The 16488-nt window shown below is 39.0% G+C and overlaps 2 protein-coding genes across 6 annotated transcripts in view; both read left to right on the forward strand.

The window, feature by feature from the left end:
• The window catches only part of LOC123959164 (up-regulator of cell proliferation-like), a 45179-nt gene extending 35960 nt beyond the window's left edge, over nt 1-9219 (forward strand). The window contains exon 3 of the mRNA XM_046033085.1: nt 2281-9219. Within this exon, the coding sequence (XP_045889041.1) occupies nt 2281-6923 (4643 nt within the window). The 3' untranslated portion in view covers nt 6924-9219. The remainder of the gene's footprint in view (nt 1-2280) is intronic.
• A 1755-nt stretch (nt 9220-10974) lies between these two features.
• Nucleotides 10975-16488, forward strand: part of LOC123958430 (ras association domain-containing protein 8-like) — an 8719-nt gene continuing 3205 nt past the window's right edge. For 2 of the 5 annotated variants that reach the window (XM_046031745.1, XM_046031747.1), the window contains exon 1: nt 14612-15753. In XM_046031745.1, the coding sequence (XP_045887701.1) occupies nt 15651-15753 (103 nt within the window). In that variant the 5' untranslated portion in view covers nt 14612-15650. Of the gene's footprint in view, nt 11056-13213; nt 13256-14611; nt 15754-16488 lie in introns of those variants that run through there. The other 3 variants (XM_046031743.1, XM_046031742.1, XM_046031744.1) reach the window with 3 other exon arrangements.

The raw sequence follows: 16488 nt of genomic DNA on the forward strand, positions 1-16488 counted from the left end.
ACGAAGACCCGGCCGTCCCTCTAAACCTTCAGCTCATACAAGGAGAAGACTGATCAGAGATGCAGCCAAGAGGCCCATGATCACTCTGGATGAACTGCAGAGATCTACAGCTGAGGTGGGAGACTCAACAATCAGTCATGTGGAAGAAGGTGCTCTGGTAAATGTAAAATGCTCCGTACTTGTATAGCGCCTTTCTAGTCTTTTCGACCACTCAAAGCGCTTTTACACTACATCTGCATTCACCAGTCACACACATTCATACACTGAGCCTAAGTGCTCAAACGGAAACTAACATTCACACTCACTCATACACTGGCGGAATAGCCGCCAGGGGCAAATCGGGGTTCAGTATCTTGCCCAAGGACACTTCGACATGCAACCAGGGGGAGGAAAACTGCTGTTCACAAACGCTCTCCATCCAACCTCACTGAGCTTGAGCTGTTTTGCAAAGAGGAATGGGCAAAAATTTCAGTCTCTCGATGTGCAAAACAGATAGCGACGTACCCCAAGCGACTTACAGCTGTAATCGCAGCAAAGGTGGCGCTACAAAGTATTAACGTTTAAGTTTTTTTATTTGTTAAAAAAGTTTGAAATATCCAATAAATTTCGTTCCACTTCATGATTGCCACTTGTTGTTGGTTCTTCACAAAAAATTACAGTTTTATATCTTTATGTTTGAAGCCTGCAATGTGGCAAAAGGTCGAAAAGTTCATGGGGGCCGAATACTTTCGCAAGGCACTTTACATGTGCTGCCATCTGATCTGCAGCTCTTGTCGCTGTAAATGTTGTAATCTTGCAAACTGTTGTGATTTTATTTTTCTGTTGCTTTCTCTGTGCAGGAGTTATTTTAAGAACTTCATGGCTTTATGTGTAACAAACTTTATCGCGTGTCTCCTACACAAAAGCCGCTTTAATGGTCAAGCTAAGCCTATAGTTTTTTGTTATATTCCAGTCAAATCTGATGTTCATTTATAAATGTTGCTCATGGATAGTGGTTATAAATAATGATGCCTGTGCATTGCTCTGTATGACATAAAGGCCTACAGCCTACATCAGCTGGTTAACTTGCCTAATCTTCGCAGGTCTTTAGACCGCGGTGGAAACTAGGGCTGTACATATCGATTATTTTTCAAGTCGATTAATCTAACGACTAATTTTGTTTATTCTAAAGAAAGAAAAGTTGCCTATTACTTGATTCAAATACCAATTTATCCAAAATAAATATCAAACACATGTCTAATCAATAAATCTATATTTTATTCAATCATCCTGATGAAGCACATCAGTATAATGACAATAGTAGCAAATCTTAAAATTAATCAAATTTCCACGTCACTGATGTGTTGTGATAATAACAAACACAGACATTAATTAGGCTACTTTACTTAAAACTATTATATATAATATTATATATAACTATTATATATAACTATATATAAAACTATTAATTTCAATATTGAGTAACGCAGTATGATAATAAAATGTATTTCTGCATCAGTGAACACCTGAAAGGAGGAAAACAACTTCCTTTGCAAGGAAATAACTGGAAAAAACTATCAGAGTTACAGAAGGAAGAATGTCGGATGAAAGAAGCTGGTGACTCAAGCCTTGAAGAATATAAATCTCAGCTACAGGCAGAAAAACTAAAAATCAGGGAGCAGCAAAGCAAACAAAAACTGTCCGAAGTAATGAAGAGTTTTATTGAAACCTTATCTACAAATGACAAAGAAAAGAGATTTCTTTCTTAAATTAATGAAATTCAAGTTGAATACACATTCCTGGGACAAACTGACTTAAAACTTTAAATGTTTCTGACATGGATTCATTTCAATATTGAGTAACGCAGTATGATAATAAAATGTATTTCTGCATCAGTGAACACCTGAAAGGACTCACAGACAGTTACAGATCGTCTGTAATCAGATTCAGCTGTTTTCTCGCTCACACGTGGCCGTTAAATAAACAGAAAATATGAATAAGCCGATCGTTACATGACACGCGGTGTAACGTTACGTTACCATGACAGCAGCGGGGCAGAAATTACTTTTAATATGAAGGCAATAACCATTTTAACAGACTACGTGTCCTCGTGCTGATAATGTGCCCAGCCCTAGTGGAAACGCACACAACAATGGGCTGAAGGAACCTTTTAGTTCCTTGAAAAGAGATTTGGGGACTTAAAAGTCCCCGGTACTTTTGGTCAAAAAGCGGCTATAGCAGGCCTTGATTGAAGGCTACCTGTTGTTAATTTCTAAAAATGATCTTCTCTATCTTTGACAGACCTATTCAACTTTCTGTCCAAACTTGGACTGAAGAAATTTCATCCCAACAAGCTCACTCTTCAGTCTCTCTTGGAGATCAACAAAAACAGCTTATATGATAAAACAGTTCAATCAGTGGAGGACGTACCATGGTGCTTTCTCAGAAAACTATTTAAAATCAATGCAGAATGCAGGAACTGTACACAATTATCAGATGATGATGACGACGACGACGACGACTCTGCTGATGATAATGAGGTTAACCCTCTGGACCTCATAGCAGCACTCTTCCTTTGTGCTGACAGCTTCTTGCAACAGGAAATGGCCCTCAAGATGTCAATGTGTCAGTTTTCTGTCCCGCTGCTGTTGCCCCGTGGCAATAACAGTCAGTGTACCCTGATGCTGTGGGCTCTGAGAGGCATCGTCAAAGAGTGGCGTCCACATGATTTGTCTGAATCTAGAGGGTTTGTTGAAGACAGCATTGTCCAAGCAGATATACCTTTCTATTCCTTTGTGAGGCTGAAAAACTGCAGTTTATCCAAGTCCCAGATTCTGAATCATGTGCTCAGCCGTGGCCAGCAGAATCACAACATGTTCATACACAGAGAGATGGAAGGAGGAGCTCAGGAAAGGAAGATTGCCAATGGATTGGTGGAGGTTTGCTGGTTCCTTCCCTGTGGCAGAGAAAATCTTGACATATTTCCAAAACCAGTTGCCTTTGCCAATCTGAGAGGAGACATTGGTCAGTCACTCGCACAATTCAGTTTTCTTTTTCATGTGTCCACTGCTACCTTTGTATTCCTGGACAAAGTTGAAGAAAATGAGCACAAGATTCTGACTTCACTTCAAGACGTGAGATCCAAACTGTTCTTGGTGGTTAACCACAAGGAGGGGAATGCTGCAGAGGACATGATGTCTGTCCAGGCAACACTGAGAGAATTAGATTTACTAAAGAACAACGTCAAAACTAAAGACTCCAAGATAAATGTTGCAGAGTTTTCAAAGAAACTTTGTACAGCCATCAAGAAATCACTGCCAGATGTAAAAAGCACAACAAGTATTGAAAGTATGCTTGACAAAGCTGTTGAACTTGGTCTGTCTGTTGATGAAAGAAAAACTGGTGAACAAAAGAAATTAATTGATGACATTATGGCTGGTATTGGAGTCAGGGTGCAGAACATACCAGACTACAAGAAACAACAACTTCCTTTGCAAGGAGATAACTGGAAAAAACTATCAGAGTTACAGAAGGAAGAATGTCGGATGAAAGGAGCTGGTGAATCAAGCCTTGAAGAGTATAAATGTCAGCTACAGGCAGAAAAACTAAAAATCAGGGAGCAGCAAAGCAAACAAAAACTGTCCAAAGTGATGAAGAGTTTTATTGAAACCTTATCCACAAGTGACAAAGAGAAAAGAGATTTCTTTCTTAAATTAATGAAATTCAGGTTGAACACACATTCCCGGGACAAACTGACTGAGCTGCGTAACAAATTCAAAGAGCAATGCAAACAGAAAGATACAAAACTCATTGCAGAGTTGGATCAGGCTTTGCTGGACAGCTCTTTAGGAATAGAGCATTACATGAGAGAGATGGGACTGATCTATGAGTTTTCCTCTCAGTCACCAGACACTGCTGATAAAATGTCTCATCTCCCTGGCATGGCTGCTGAAATGCTGCTGGATGGACATCCTTTAGAGCTCTTGGATGGAGATGCTTCCAACATCCCAGAGAGGTGGGTGACAGATGTGCTAATGGAGCTTCACAAGAAGGTTGGAGGGAGGAGCAGACTGTTGGTCCTGACTGTGTTGGGCGTTCAAAGTACCGGGAAGTCAACACTCCTCAACACCATGTTTGGTGTGCAGTTTCCTGTCAGCAGCGGCCGATGCACAAGAGGAGCTTATATGCTCTTCCTCAGAGTCGGTGAGGATATGAAATGTGACTTGAATTTTGACTTCATTCTTCTCATTGACACAGAGGGTCTTAAGTCTCCTCATTTGGCACAACTAGAGGACAGTTATGAGCATGACAACCAGCTGGCAACCTTGGTCATTGGTTTAAGTGACATCACCATGATCAATGTGGCAATGGAGAACTCAACAGAGATGAAAGATGTCCTGCAAATTGCAGCTCATGCATTCTTGAGAATGAAGGAAATTGGAAAAAAGCCAGTTTGTCATTTTGTGCACCAAAATGTTTCTGGAGTCTCAGCTCATGAAAAGAGCATGACAGAAAGAAAACATCTCTTGGACCAACTCAATGAAATGACTCAGATTGCAGCTGAAATGGAAAGGCTGGATTCCATAAATGCCTTCACAGACGTGCTGGACTATGACATGGAACAAAACAACTGGAACATCCCAGGACTCTGGCACGGGACCCCACCAATGGCACCAGTGAACACAGGTTACAGTGAGGCTGTAGCTGATTTGAAGAAAAATCTTTTGGAGTCAGTGAAAAGAGACAGAAGCGATAACGTGTCACAGATCCCAGAGTTTCTAGAATGGATGAGAAGTCTCTGGAAAGCAGTCAAATATGAGAACTTCATCTTTAGTTTCAGAAACAGTCTTGTGGCTCAAGCCTATGACAACCTTTGCAAAGAGTTCAGTCAGTGGGAATGGGAGTTCAGGAAAGAGATTCTCTCCTGGAAAAAAGAAGCAGAGTTAGAAATCTTAAATGCTGACAGCGAATCTCAGGTGGAAACTTGGAACATATTGGTTGAATCCAAAAAGTCTGAGTTGTCCCAAACAACAGAACTCCAACAGAAAATAATGGAGAAGAAACTCAGTGACTATTACAAAAGGAAAGACAGACATGTAAATCTGATAGAGAAATACAAAATGGACTTTTCCAATAGTATCAAAAGTCTTGCAAAAGAAATCAAACATTCTGTGTGCAGTGAATTGGACTGCGTCCTTGAGATAAAAATAGGCACAAAAAAGGCTCAGGACATACAGAGGGAGTACAGAGGCAAGATCGAAGAGCAGGTCATGAAGCTCCTGAGTGACTGCAAAGACTCCACACTGACCGATGAACAGCTGACACAAGAGTTTGAAAAGATGTGGGCTCAAGCCACTGAACATGTACCACGCCTGAAAGAACGAGATATACCTGCATGTATACTCAACCAACTGAGAAAAAATTTCTCTAATCGGAATGTAAATGAGAAATTGCAAAACACTGACAAGCTAATGGAAATTGGGAAGGGTCCATTCAAGATCAGAATTGACCATACAGACTCCTATATGAAGAAGATTCAAAATATGTGGAGTTCTGATTTACAGAGCTTTGCAGACAGTATCATTGAGATTTCCAGAAAGTTTATTCTTGATAAAGCAAAGGCAAATGGAGATTACCATGACTCTTTCACACGAGATCTTCTGGAAAACATAGATGTACGTCTACAACAAAGCAACAAGCGCTACAAAACAAATACACAGTTTGAGATTGACCTGAAAGTTCACATTTGTGGCATTGCCTCAAGAGAGTTCCTTTACATGCACCGGAAATTCTTGTCATCTATGGATCCCAAAATTCAGCTTGAGAATCACAAATCTCAGTACTTGTTAGATTTTCTTGATTTATATAAACAGAGAGATCACTGCCAACGCAAAGCAACTGATTTTGTCAGATGTTGTCTCAAACCTGCTGTTGAAGAGTACATCAGTAGATCTCTGGGAATAGAGATCGTGGATAAAATTTTGACAAGTTCGCATTCAGCAGAGTACAGTTCTCGCTCCTTTTTCCAGTACAACATCCAGAGAGAGCTGCTGGAAAAGGAAGACTTTGAGAGTTTTGTCAGGTACATTTGTAAGTATGAAATATATGTTAAGGACTGGATATTTCAGCACATCCTGCAAAACATGTCAGAAGACCAAACTTTGTGCAAACTGAAGAAGAAGAATCTGCAGGTCATAGTTGACAAAATAACAGAAGCAACAGAACGAGCCTCAAAAGGAGAGGATGGTGATCTGCTGCCAGATAACAAGGAAAGCATCACAGAGCTCATCAGCAACATGCGCAAATATTTAATTAAAGACGTCTCAATTTCAGCGGAGGCTGAAAAAACCACCCTGTTTCAAATCCAAAGCACATGCCATCCATTTACAAAGAGCCTCGTTAAATCATTGAGTGAACTGAAGGAAGAGCTGCAGGAGGAATTCTCAAGCTCTGAAGACATCACTGAGACTCTGAACAACCTTCCAATCAATCCGCAGGACGAGCTTTTCAAGAGGGTGTTTGGCTGTGGACGACAATGTCCATTTTGTAAAGTTCCCTGTGAGGCTGGAGGCAAAGACCACAGGCAACATCATGCAGCTGTGCATCGGCCACAAGCTCTTGGTGGATATAGGATTATAGACACTCAGAAGCTGGTTGAAAGACTGTGTACAACAAATGTGCACGGTGAACGTAAATTCAGAAACACAGACACTAAAGGGGAGTGGCATCCTTACCAGCAGTACACCACATACTATCCAGACTGGCACATTCCTCCAGACCCCAGCATAGAGGCATCTGACTACTGGAAGTATGTCCTGGTAAAATACAACGACAGATTTGCTAAAGAATTCAAAGCAAAGCCAGCTGATGTTCCAGAGGCCTGGAGGAGAATCACAAAGGAACAAGCACTGAAGGGATTAAAAGATGCCTTCAACATAAAGTGAACAACGAACAATCCTGACAAACATCTTTAAACAAAACAACATTTAAACATGCAAGAGTTTTTATATACAAACATGCACTTTGGAGAAGACCAAAGGATACAAAGACTGAACATGTTAGTGCATCCAGCAGAGAAATAGGTCAAATTAAAGACAGATCAATACTGTTGAAAATGACGAACTTGGCTGCACCCTTATTTTTACTTAGAAAACTAGACCTCTTCAACCTAATTCAGTGCAACGACAAACAACTCAGATATTTTGTTAATGAATCTGACTTTGTGGCTCAAATAAGAACTAAACCAGCGACTGAGAGTGAAAACTGTGGCTTCTTTGGTCTGGTGAACATGATGAATGACAAATGATGAGTTGAACAAGTTGCAGTAGATGAAAGGCTGGAGCTTTTAAACATTTCCTGTTCTGTATCTTTATTATTCAGTTTTAATTTTTTAATATTAAAAATGTTTGTTTTCTTCCTCAGTTCTCTTTAGACCCTTGACCCTTTTAGACAATGAAAATGATAAAGACAAAGATGATGTAATGCAAACATAATTTAAAAGTTTAATAGTTTTTATGTCTCTTATTTTTATTTTAGTTTGTAATGAAAATAAAAAACTTTTTTTCCTACGTATAATGACTGCTGTGGACAATTATGTTGCTGGACCTCAAAGACCAGTCAGTAAATCTCAAATATAGAAACAAAAGACTTTTGATGCTGACCTGCTTTGTTTATTTTTTTTTACCTGTCTTACCTTTTTTGCATTATTCTTGTGATGACATTGTGTTTTGTAATACATGTCACACTTACATTTTTCTATTTCTTGCTAAATGTAACCTGAAAAAGTAAATGAACCAGCTTTAGCTGAAATGTATTCACGTTGATGCCAGTGACTTTTTGTTTTATGCACACATCATGAGGAATCCTTTCATGCTTTGTTAAAAGATTAACTTTTCATTCTTTTAGACAGATGAAGATGTTTTAATCAGGTTTTTATCTCTGAATTAATGACTACTTTAACATGTTTTTTTTCTGATTAGTATGAAAGTAACAGTGACTTATCTTGCTACACAGCTCTGTATTAGTAGTACTAACGATAATGATGCTGTTGATGACGATGATGATGATGAAGTGAAAGTACACAGGCCATGTAAAACAAATGTATTTTACTATCATCTCAATCCTTTAATGTTCTTTACTGTTTGATTGCTAACAGGTAAATGCCACACATTTTTCTGTTTTATTTTTTGATGAAGTCAGTGAGTAGAAATGTTTATGTTGATGTAACTGACTTTGATGCTCATGTTCAAAATGGCCTAAACAAGCCAACAGCAGGTAAAACTGTTGCATCTTCTGTTGATCATGTTGAACTTCTGACTGATTCTTTCAGACAGATGATGAGTTGATGAAGCTTCAGCTGAAAAACTGGAAGCTGTTTCATGTTTTTAACATCGTTTTCTTTTAATTTCTTACAAATATTTTCCTAATATTTTTTCATGTTTTCAAGTTAATAAACAGATAAAAGTTATCTTCAATGCATATTGATGTGAAAATTGTTTTTATAAAAGATTAAAGTCACAATGACTGTAAAACAGAAGGCACTGGACCTGTTTGCAACCCAAAGTGGAGTCACATCATTGACCTGATTGTTATCTTACATTCTGGACATTGCAGAATGTAACAAACAACATGACTTATGTTGATTGAAGATAATCTGATTTATTCATATTGTTAAATCCTTCATTGAAATCACATTAAGTGTAATTTGTTTTATTCATATTTTTGATTCATTGTTGAAATCATTTATAATTATGTCACATTTACTCATAATAGACAAGGTTGAAATGACTAATGCTAAAAAGCTGTTGATCGATATTTGTTGCTAATGATATAAAAACAGTTTGATTTATGATATTTGTTTTAGAATGATTCTTAATTGATTATATGGAATGTTTGGATTATGAAAATTGTTTAAATCATGTTTAATTAGCATGAAATGCTAAAAAAAGGCCCAATGTAAAAACAGCCCAATAAATACTGCTGTACTGACCATTTCTTCTGATTCATGTAACCCCTGGACTCAGAGTGACTCATGTATGATGTGATGCTGAATACGTATAAGTAACAGACAAACATCTCTGTTCTCTGCTCTGTACTTTAGTGACAGCGTGTAATTGTGACATGATATGTTTGATAAATAACAGGCTCTCTCAGCTGTCCTCACTCATTCAGGTGTTCATGTTCTCTGTGTGTCGCTGCGAATCCGTCTGCAGACGATTGAATAAACCTACAGAAAGACAAGCGTTTGCCTCAAAGTGTTTATTTCAACAACTACCATCACAGTCAATATCAAATGCAATGTGCTATATTCAAAATATTGGATATAAGGTTTTGTTCTACACATTTATTTCTATAAAACTTCTGCCAACAGTCCCTCTTTCCAGCTCTCAGTACTTCCTTTATTTTTATTCACCAGTTTTTCAGATATATCTGTGAGTTTTCTGCCCCCACCAAAACAAAAAAGGAGGTGAATGGAATTTTAATTGTGGTTCTCATAGAATTGAAAGAAAGTGTCACGTCCATCCACAGAACACGTTCTCAGCAGGTGTAACTGGTACTGCTTTCTACAAACCAAATATCACAACAGCTTTCTGTGGATTATCCACAGAAACACAGAGCCTTTCTGGAAAGATGTGCCTCTGCCTCTGAAGATCACAAGAAATCAGAAACAATCATATGAATAACTCCTGCTGTGGGATCGGGCCTGAGCCTGACCTCCTAACTCTGCTCACTTGTTTCAACTTTTAGTTCTCATAAACGGACAAAAAAGATGCTGCGTAGAGGCTGAACTAAATACTGTGTGGGGCATTAAGACTGCATCAACACCACTCACTTGCCATTTGAGCAAAAAGCCACAAGGGGGCCCTCAAAGCACATGAAGTCCATGATGAAGAGATACCAAAGGCACAAAATGCCTTTGGGATCAGCGAGTGTATGCATGTGTGTGTGTGCGTGCGTGTGAGTGTGTGTGTGCGCGAGTGTGTGTATGTGATTGCGTGTGCGTGTGTGTGTCGAACACAAGATATTCAGCATTGTTCAGCCAACCCACACCAGAAGCTGGCTTCTAAAATATGAGAGGCCGTTTAGGGTGAAAACATTAAAAAACAGACACACGCACACTAAAAACTGTCACACACACACTGACAATGTGTGCACATACACTGAAAACAAGGAAACACTGGCACATTCACAATGACAATGTGCACGTACACACTGAAAATGATCATACATGCACCAACAACACACCAAGCACACGCACTGAAACCAGGCACACTGAAACTGTGCACACACACATTAAAAAGGGCACACACGCACACTAAATGCGCACATTGTCAGTGCGTGCGTGTCTGTTTATTAATGTTTTCACCCTGATCGGCCTCTCATACTCTCATATAAACCAGCTGAGCAGAGCTGTTCATCCTCAGCACAAATTCACACGCAGATACAAACAGTATCAGTTTCAGTATCACAGTGACGTCACTGTTTAGAGAGACTGAGGCAGTAGCGGAAGAAGCACTGAACCTTTAACTAAAGGAAGCAGCATCACTGTGGACTTAATTATGTTTAAAGGTCTGATGTTTCTTTAAACAAGCGTCAGTAAAGACAGAACTTACCAACAGACAAAACTACTGAGAGTAAAGAAGAGCAGAGTTTTGGTTTGCTGTCATGTTAAAACCCTGTATTTGGGAGAGGAATTTACAGAAAAATAAAGATTTAAGAAATGACTGAATGACATTTTTTTTTTTACCCCAAGCTAAAAGTAAAATCTAACTCTGCAAAGAAAATTTGGCACTAAAGAAAAATGGGAGGAGTATAAAGTATGTGAAAGTTCAAAATGGTACTTGGGTAAATGTACTTAATTACCTCCCAACACTTTCAGTGTGACATCACTTTTCATGCAGCACATCCAGAAAGGCTGCATTCCACAGCTTCCCTCCTCCTCCTCCTCCTCCTCCTCCTCCTCCTCCTCTGAAGTGAGACTGTAGGTGGATGTTTGGGTCAAAGCTGCCCACCAGCCTGGACACACACAGTGAGAAAAACAAGGACCATCAATGAAACTGAGAGAAGCTTGGACAGGTGAGTGTGTTGAAATCCCTCTCTGAGCTCTGATGACCTGCTACCTGTTTAGAACTGACGCTAATTATTAATGTGTCACATAGCATCTCAATTCATTATGTTTCATTAGTGATTTTCTAATGTAAGCTGCAGTTTACTTGTTTACAGGCCTATTAATTTAAATTTAAAAGTCATTCATCTGTACATTGTCTTAACTCCACTGAACTATATCATTATTCTATCTTTACTTACCGGTCAGGATATATTAATTAAAACTATAAACATTTAACAATCAGCTCAAATACCAGATACAAACACAGAAAAAGGTTCTGATAAAACTAAACATATAAGCACTCCTATTATGTTGAGTCTTAGATTGAAAAATCTAATATATGCTAAATATATTGAGCTGCAGTGAGTACAATAAGATATTTAAATTTATAGTATAGACAATACACTCAAACATGATATTCTTAAATCTTAAAAATATTCTTGTATCAAGAATAAAATAGTAAGTAGTAATAACAAGTAAGTAATAGTTTTACTTTTTTCATTTTGCCTCATTCAAGAAGAAAGTTTTTCTGAGGAAAATGAGGAGGATTGTTAAAGACTTCATGATGATCCACATAAAGACTTTTTCAGTAGTGATAGTTTGAATGACGGTGGTGCGTAAAGTGATTTTGTGCAACAGTGGAAGTTAGTAAACAGAGAGAGGAGGTATGTGTGGGTGGAGTCCGAGTCCTCCAGGAATGTCAGCGTGTTCTGCCAGATTCCTGCCTTCAGCTACGCAGACACAAACCTTCGCTCTCTAACACCTGTTTCCTTTAAACTGGCCTGGTGTAACCTTTTATATACAGTCTATGGGTGGCAGGACTCAGGCCTTTAGAGGGGCTCAGAAGAACGTGAGATCATGCCCTGCAGTTGGGGAAAATCCACGTTTGATAACAGTTCACCGATAAACCGCTTAGCAAACATCAATGTGGAGTCCACTGACAGGAATGTGGGAAAAACAGCAGCTGACACGGTTTTCTTACTACCTGGTCTGGACTAGCTGTCCACTTTCTCACCTGGTTCTTACTCTCTGTCTCTCTCCTCCTCCAAAAGGCAAACAAAACAACCAAACAGAGTAGTAAAGATATAATATTTAATATTTATTTATTTAGCAGGGAAAATGCAGAATAATCAGCGTTCCTGTTTAAGCATCACCTCTCAGCGCTGTGAGCCAGCGTCCTTCAAAACTGCTGTAAGATTTGAGCCTGTATTTGTTTCACATCCAACGCAGAGCGAGCGTTTCTCAGAGTGCGATCACATCCATTACAATGATTTCTCAATTAGAGTCGAGACAAATTTCTGCTTTGTTTGCCGTGCAGTAAACAGGGGGGAGCAAAGACGGATCAACTGCCCCCAAACAGTAGCAGGACATTTGGATCAGTTTCTAACATGTCGGGAAAAAAGTGTCAGCACACAGAATAGCACAGACAGTCAAGGCAGCATTTTGTTTCTGTTCCTATTCGCACATGCAGCAGATAACAAAACTTTGGTGAACGATGACGGTGGTACCTGCACAACTGGAAAAAAGTGGACCAACATAAATACGACTTACTAAGTTTATGGTAATATTTGAAAGAGTACTTTGCTGTGGTCTCATTAATTTGATCTCACACATTTATATAATTATTCATTATTTGATAACATGATTCCTGAGGTAATGTATGTGTACATATCTAAATTATGATAGTAAATATAAGTAATCAAATCCGCTCTTACTACTTAATCATTGCAGTGTGTGACATGGTGATGTAGGCGTTGGCGGGCTGGTCACTGGGTAAATCCTGGCTCTGATCCCAGGGATAATAACTTTATTAAACGAAACCTACAGTTTTCCTGTGGGTTTATTTGTGTTGCACTGTATTTATCAGTAATTGCTGAAATGGCTAAAACAGATGCAGCAGGGCAACAACATGTGATCCACTTCACTTCAGATGTACAAAGAACATTATTAACTTGTACGTGCAATTTCTTTGAGAAAAAATATGTACTTGAGTTACCAATGATTGTTTGTTGTTTGTAGAGTTAATGCCCCCCCTCCCTACAACATTTCTTTTAAAATGCAGTGAAGAAAAAACAATGACAATCTTGTGTGAATGTATTGAGTTACTTCACCACCTTTGTCTTTAAGCACAAGAGAAATGCCTGAAGTCAGAACTGGTCTCTCCTGAATGTAAGCATGAGGGGGGGGGGCAACACTTACAGTAAAGAAAATGTGTCTGCTGATGTCTCAGCTGCTTTCAAACTGGCTGCTGTTTGTCTCGTTGCATGTTATCTTCTCTCTTTTTTTGCAAATAGTCTGGCTGTGTACTTTCCCTGTGGAATTCGATATGTGAGAAAATTCCTGTTTGGTGTTGGATGGCTCATCTGTACACTGAGACCATGAGAGAGTGATATCTGTGGTCTCTCAGGCTGGCTCAGCTTTCATCACCCAGGAGGAAGTTTCAGTATTTTATCGAAACTGCAGAGTGAGAAAGTCTCAAGAGACCAAGACAAGCAAAACTCTGACCTGAGAGTCTCCAGGTGCTTTAGTTCACTTTATGTGCTACAGTCAATAAAAAACAACCATAATATTATCCTAACCCAAAGAAGAAGTTACTTTTCCTTCCTTATTTTGTCTCTTAAGAAGTTAAGTTTATACAACTATTTTGCTTTAGAAAAATATGTTTTCTGTAATTCTTTTTTAAACCTTTTTAATTACATTTTCAGACAATACTGGCAGACGGCACAGTAAATGAAGTTAAAGGTCTACTGACACTTTCTCATGTTCTCTTGTAGTAACTTATTACGGGTGAGGGGAAAACAGAGATTTTAAGAGAATCCAAACATTAAAAAAGGGCTTTAAAGCTTGTACAAGAAAAACTATTTACTGTGAAACCTATATATAAAGAAGTCATATTCTGCTTTATGGCTTTCCCCCTCTCCTTTATTGAGTTATAAACCTTTTTTGTGCATGTAATAGGTTAGCAAAGTGAAAAAGGGAGTTCCCGTCTCCCACAGAAAACTCTGCTCTGAACTGAAATCAGCTCGTTTGTAGTCCAGCCGCTTCCCTTTCATCCCTGTGACGTCACAGACGCCAAGCGGCTACTCCGACACGCCCTCAGAAACAGCGAGCTGCAGCACACAGCTCTCCTCTCCCTTCCAAACACTAGCTACCCTCCAGGCAGTCAGTGGACATAAAGTTGTTCCTGTGATGTAGAGACAGAGCTCAGTTAAAACTTTATGGATACAGATTAATAACTCACCGCTCTGAAACTCTCGCTCCAGTCCGTGTTGCCGAGCCGGTCGGCAACACATACGGCTGAACCCGAGCCGTTTACCGGCTTCTCGCCGACCCGCCCTTCTCTGCTTCTGATTGGCTGGTAGTCCTTAACTAGGAACTGAGCATGTGCAACTCCCAACAAAGATCATGTAGAGACAAGATGTATCACTCCATAGCTAAAACGAAGCCTTCAACACAGGGTGGAAAGAGGAGCTGCAGCAATGTGCAGTATGACAAAAATATAACCATGGAAACCTGCTCTGGTAGAACCTCTAAATAAGATGAGGAACCTGAACATGAGCAGAATAACACCTCTTTAATACTTTGCCACAGTTTACAGGTAAGTGTATCCTGTTAGTTCTCAAATGAGGATGTGGACGACCTGGAGTTTAAGGTAGCAGCAGTAGTTTTTTAGGGAGAGTGTGTAACAGTTAGATCAATGAGGCTCCCCAGTAAATGAACGTTTGTTGCTTACAGCTGGAGGATTGTTTCTTCTGACTTCATGAAATACCTGTAGCATTACACAGTGATGTGTGTCCTGTACTGTGAGTCAAAGTAAAATCCAATATTATGTTATTGATATACTGTATGTGTAGTACTTTTCCTGGAAGTTAGTGTGACTGAGTGTTTATGAATTAAATAGCCGGAATGACTGTTGTGGAAAGTAGAACTAACAATGTACATTTACTCAAGTACAATACATTTTGAGGTACTTGTGAGCCGACTTAAGTGTTTCAATTTATGCAACTTTATAATCTTACTCCACTACATGTCAGAGAGAAATATAAAATAATAAACTTGATAGCATCATGTGTACTTTAACTTTGATGTTTCAGGTACATTTTGTTGATGGTACTTTTACTTAAGTACAGTTTTTAATGTAGGACTTTTATTTGTAACAGAGTAAATGTGTACTCTTGATACTTTTACTTTTAAGAATCTGAGTACTAGTTCCACCACAGCAAATCAAAGTACTTGATCACATTGATAAATAATATTAAATCCAATATTGCTATTTATCAGAAACGCCCATTGATTTGCAGCTTTGGCAACAAGGTCCAGAACAAGCAAATATATTAAAAGTACAAAATAGCTTTGTATAAATCTCTGGCAGTCAACACATTTACGTTGACTCAGGATATATGATCTCATATTGCTCATTAAGAGCCATAGTTTATGTTTTCTTATTTATTTGCATTTGCCTTTATTGATTATATTTGATCTTTAAAGTCATGCTAACTTCAGTGCAGTTTACTGATGTGTGCTGTGTTGCTTTGCAGGTCACTGGTGGTGCTGAACGTGAGAGATGGAGCTGAAGGTGTGGGTGGATGGTGTGGTCAGAGTGGTGTGTGGCCTGACGCTGGACACTTCCTGCCAGGATGTTGTCATAGCTCTTGCACAAGCAATAGGTAAGTCGCTGAATTTTCCTTCAACACTCATTCACACATAAAAAACGTTTTAGTACTAAAGTTTTTGGTTGCAAGAGTCCATTTTGGAGCCTACGTTAGCGTTCCTGTAACACCAGCCCCAGCTCACACCGTCAACTATGAACATGAAATATCTAAATGACAAGCACACTGACAATGGTGAAAACCATGATTTTAACAACCCTACAGTCTTTCTCAAGTGCAAACCTAGGAAAACTTCAGCATGTCTTTCAGTTGACGTCTTTTCCAAGTGACTTACAATAAGGCCCTTCAACCATGTGGATCCAATCCAAAAATTACAAGAATCATGCAAGTACATCAAAATCAACCATCCAGAACTACTTCAAGTGCTACATTTAGGAACAAAAAGAGACAGAGACAGACACTGAATTTGTCCAGTCACGCTTCTACCACCTTAGAAATATTGCTAAGATAAGATCTAACATCAGATCTAACTTAAAGGCCAGAGATACAGAAAAACGTTGTACATGCCTTTATTAAAAAAACTCCGTTTACAGATTGTGCAGAACTCAGCTGCGAGGTTATTAGTCCCGGGAAAGATGCCCACATCACAGCGATTTTAGTTTCTTTACGTTGGCTCCCCGTTTGTTAAAGGACTCATTTAAGATCTTGGTTACTTTTAAGGCTCCTTATGGCCTCACTCCAAAATATATTCAAGATATTTTAACTCCCTTTGATCCTGGGTGCAGTCTGAGA

This window comes from Micropterus dolomieu, linkage group LG20 (assembly GCF_021292245.1).
Source record: "Micropterus dolomieu isolate WLL.071019.BEF.003 ecotype Adirondacks linkage group LG20, ASM2129224v1, whole genome shotgun sequence".
NCBI classification, from domain to species: domain Eukaryota; kingdom Metazoa; phylum Chordata; class Actinopteri; order Centrarchiformes; family Centrarchidae; genus Micropterus; species Micropterus dolomieu.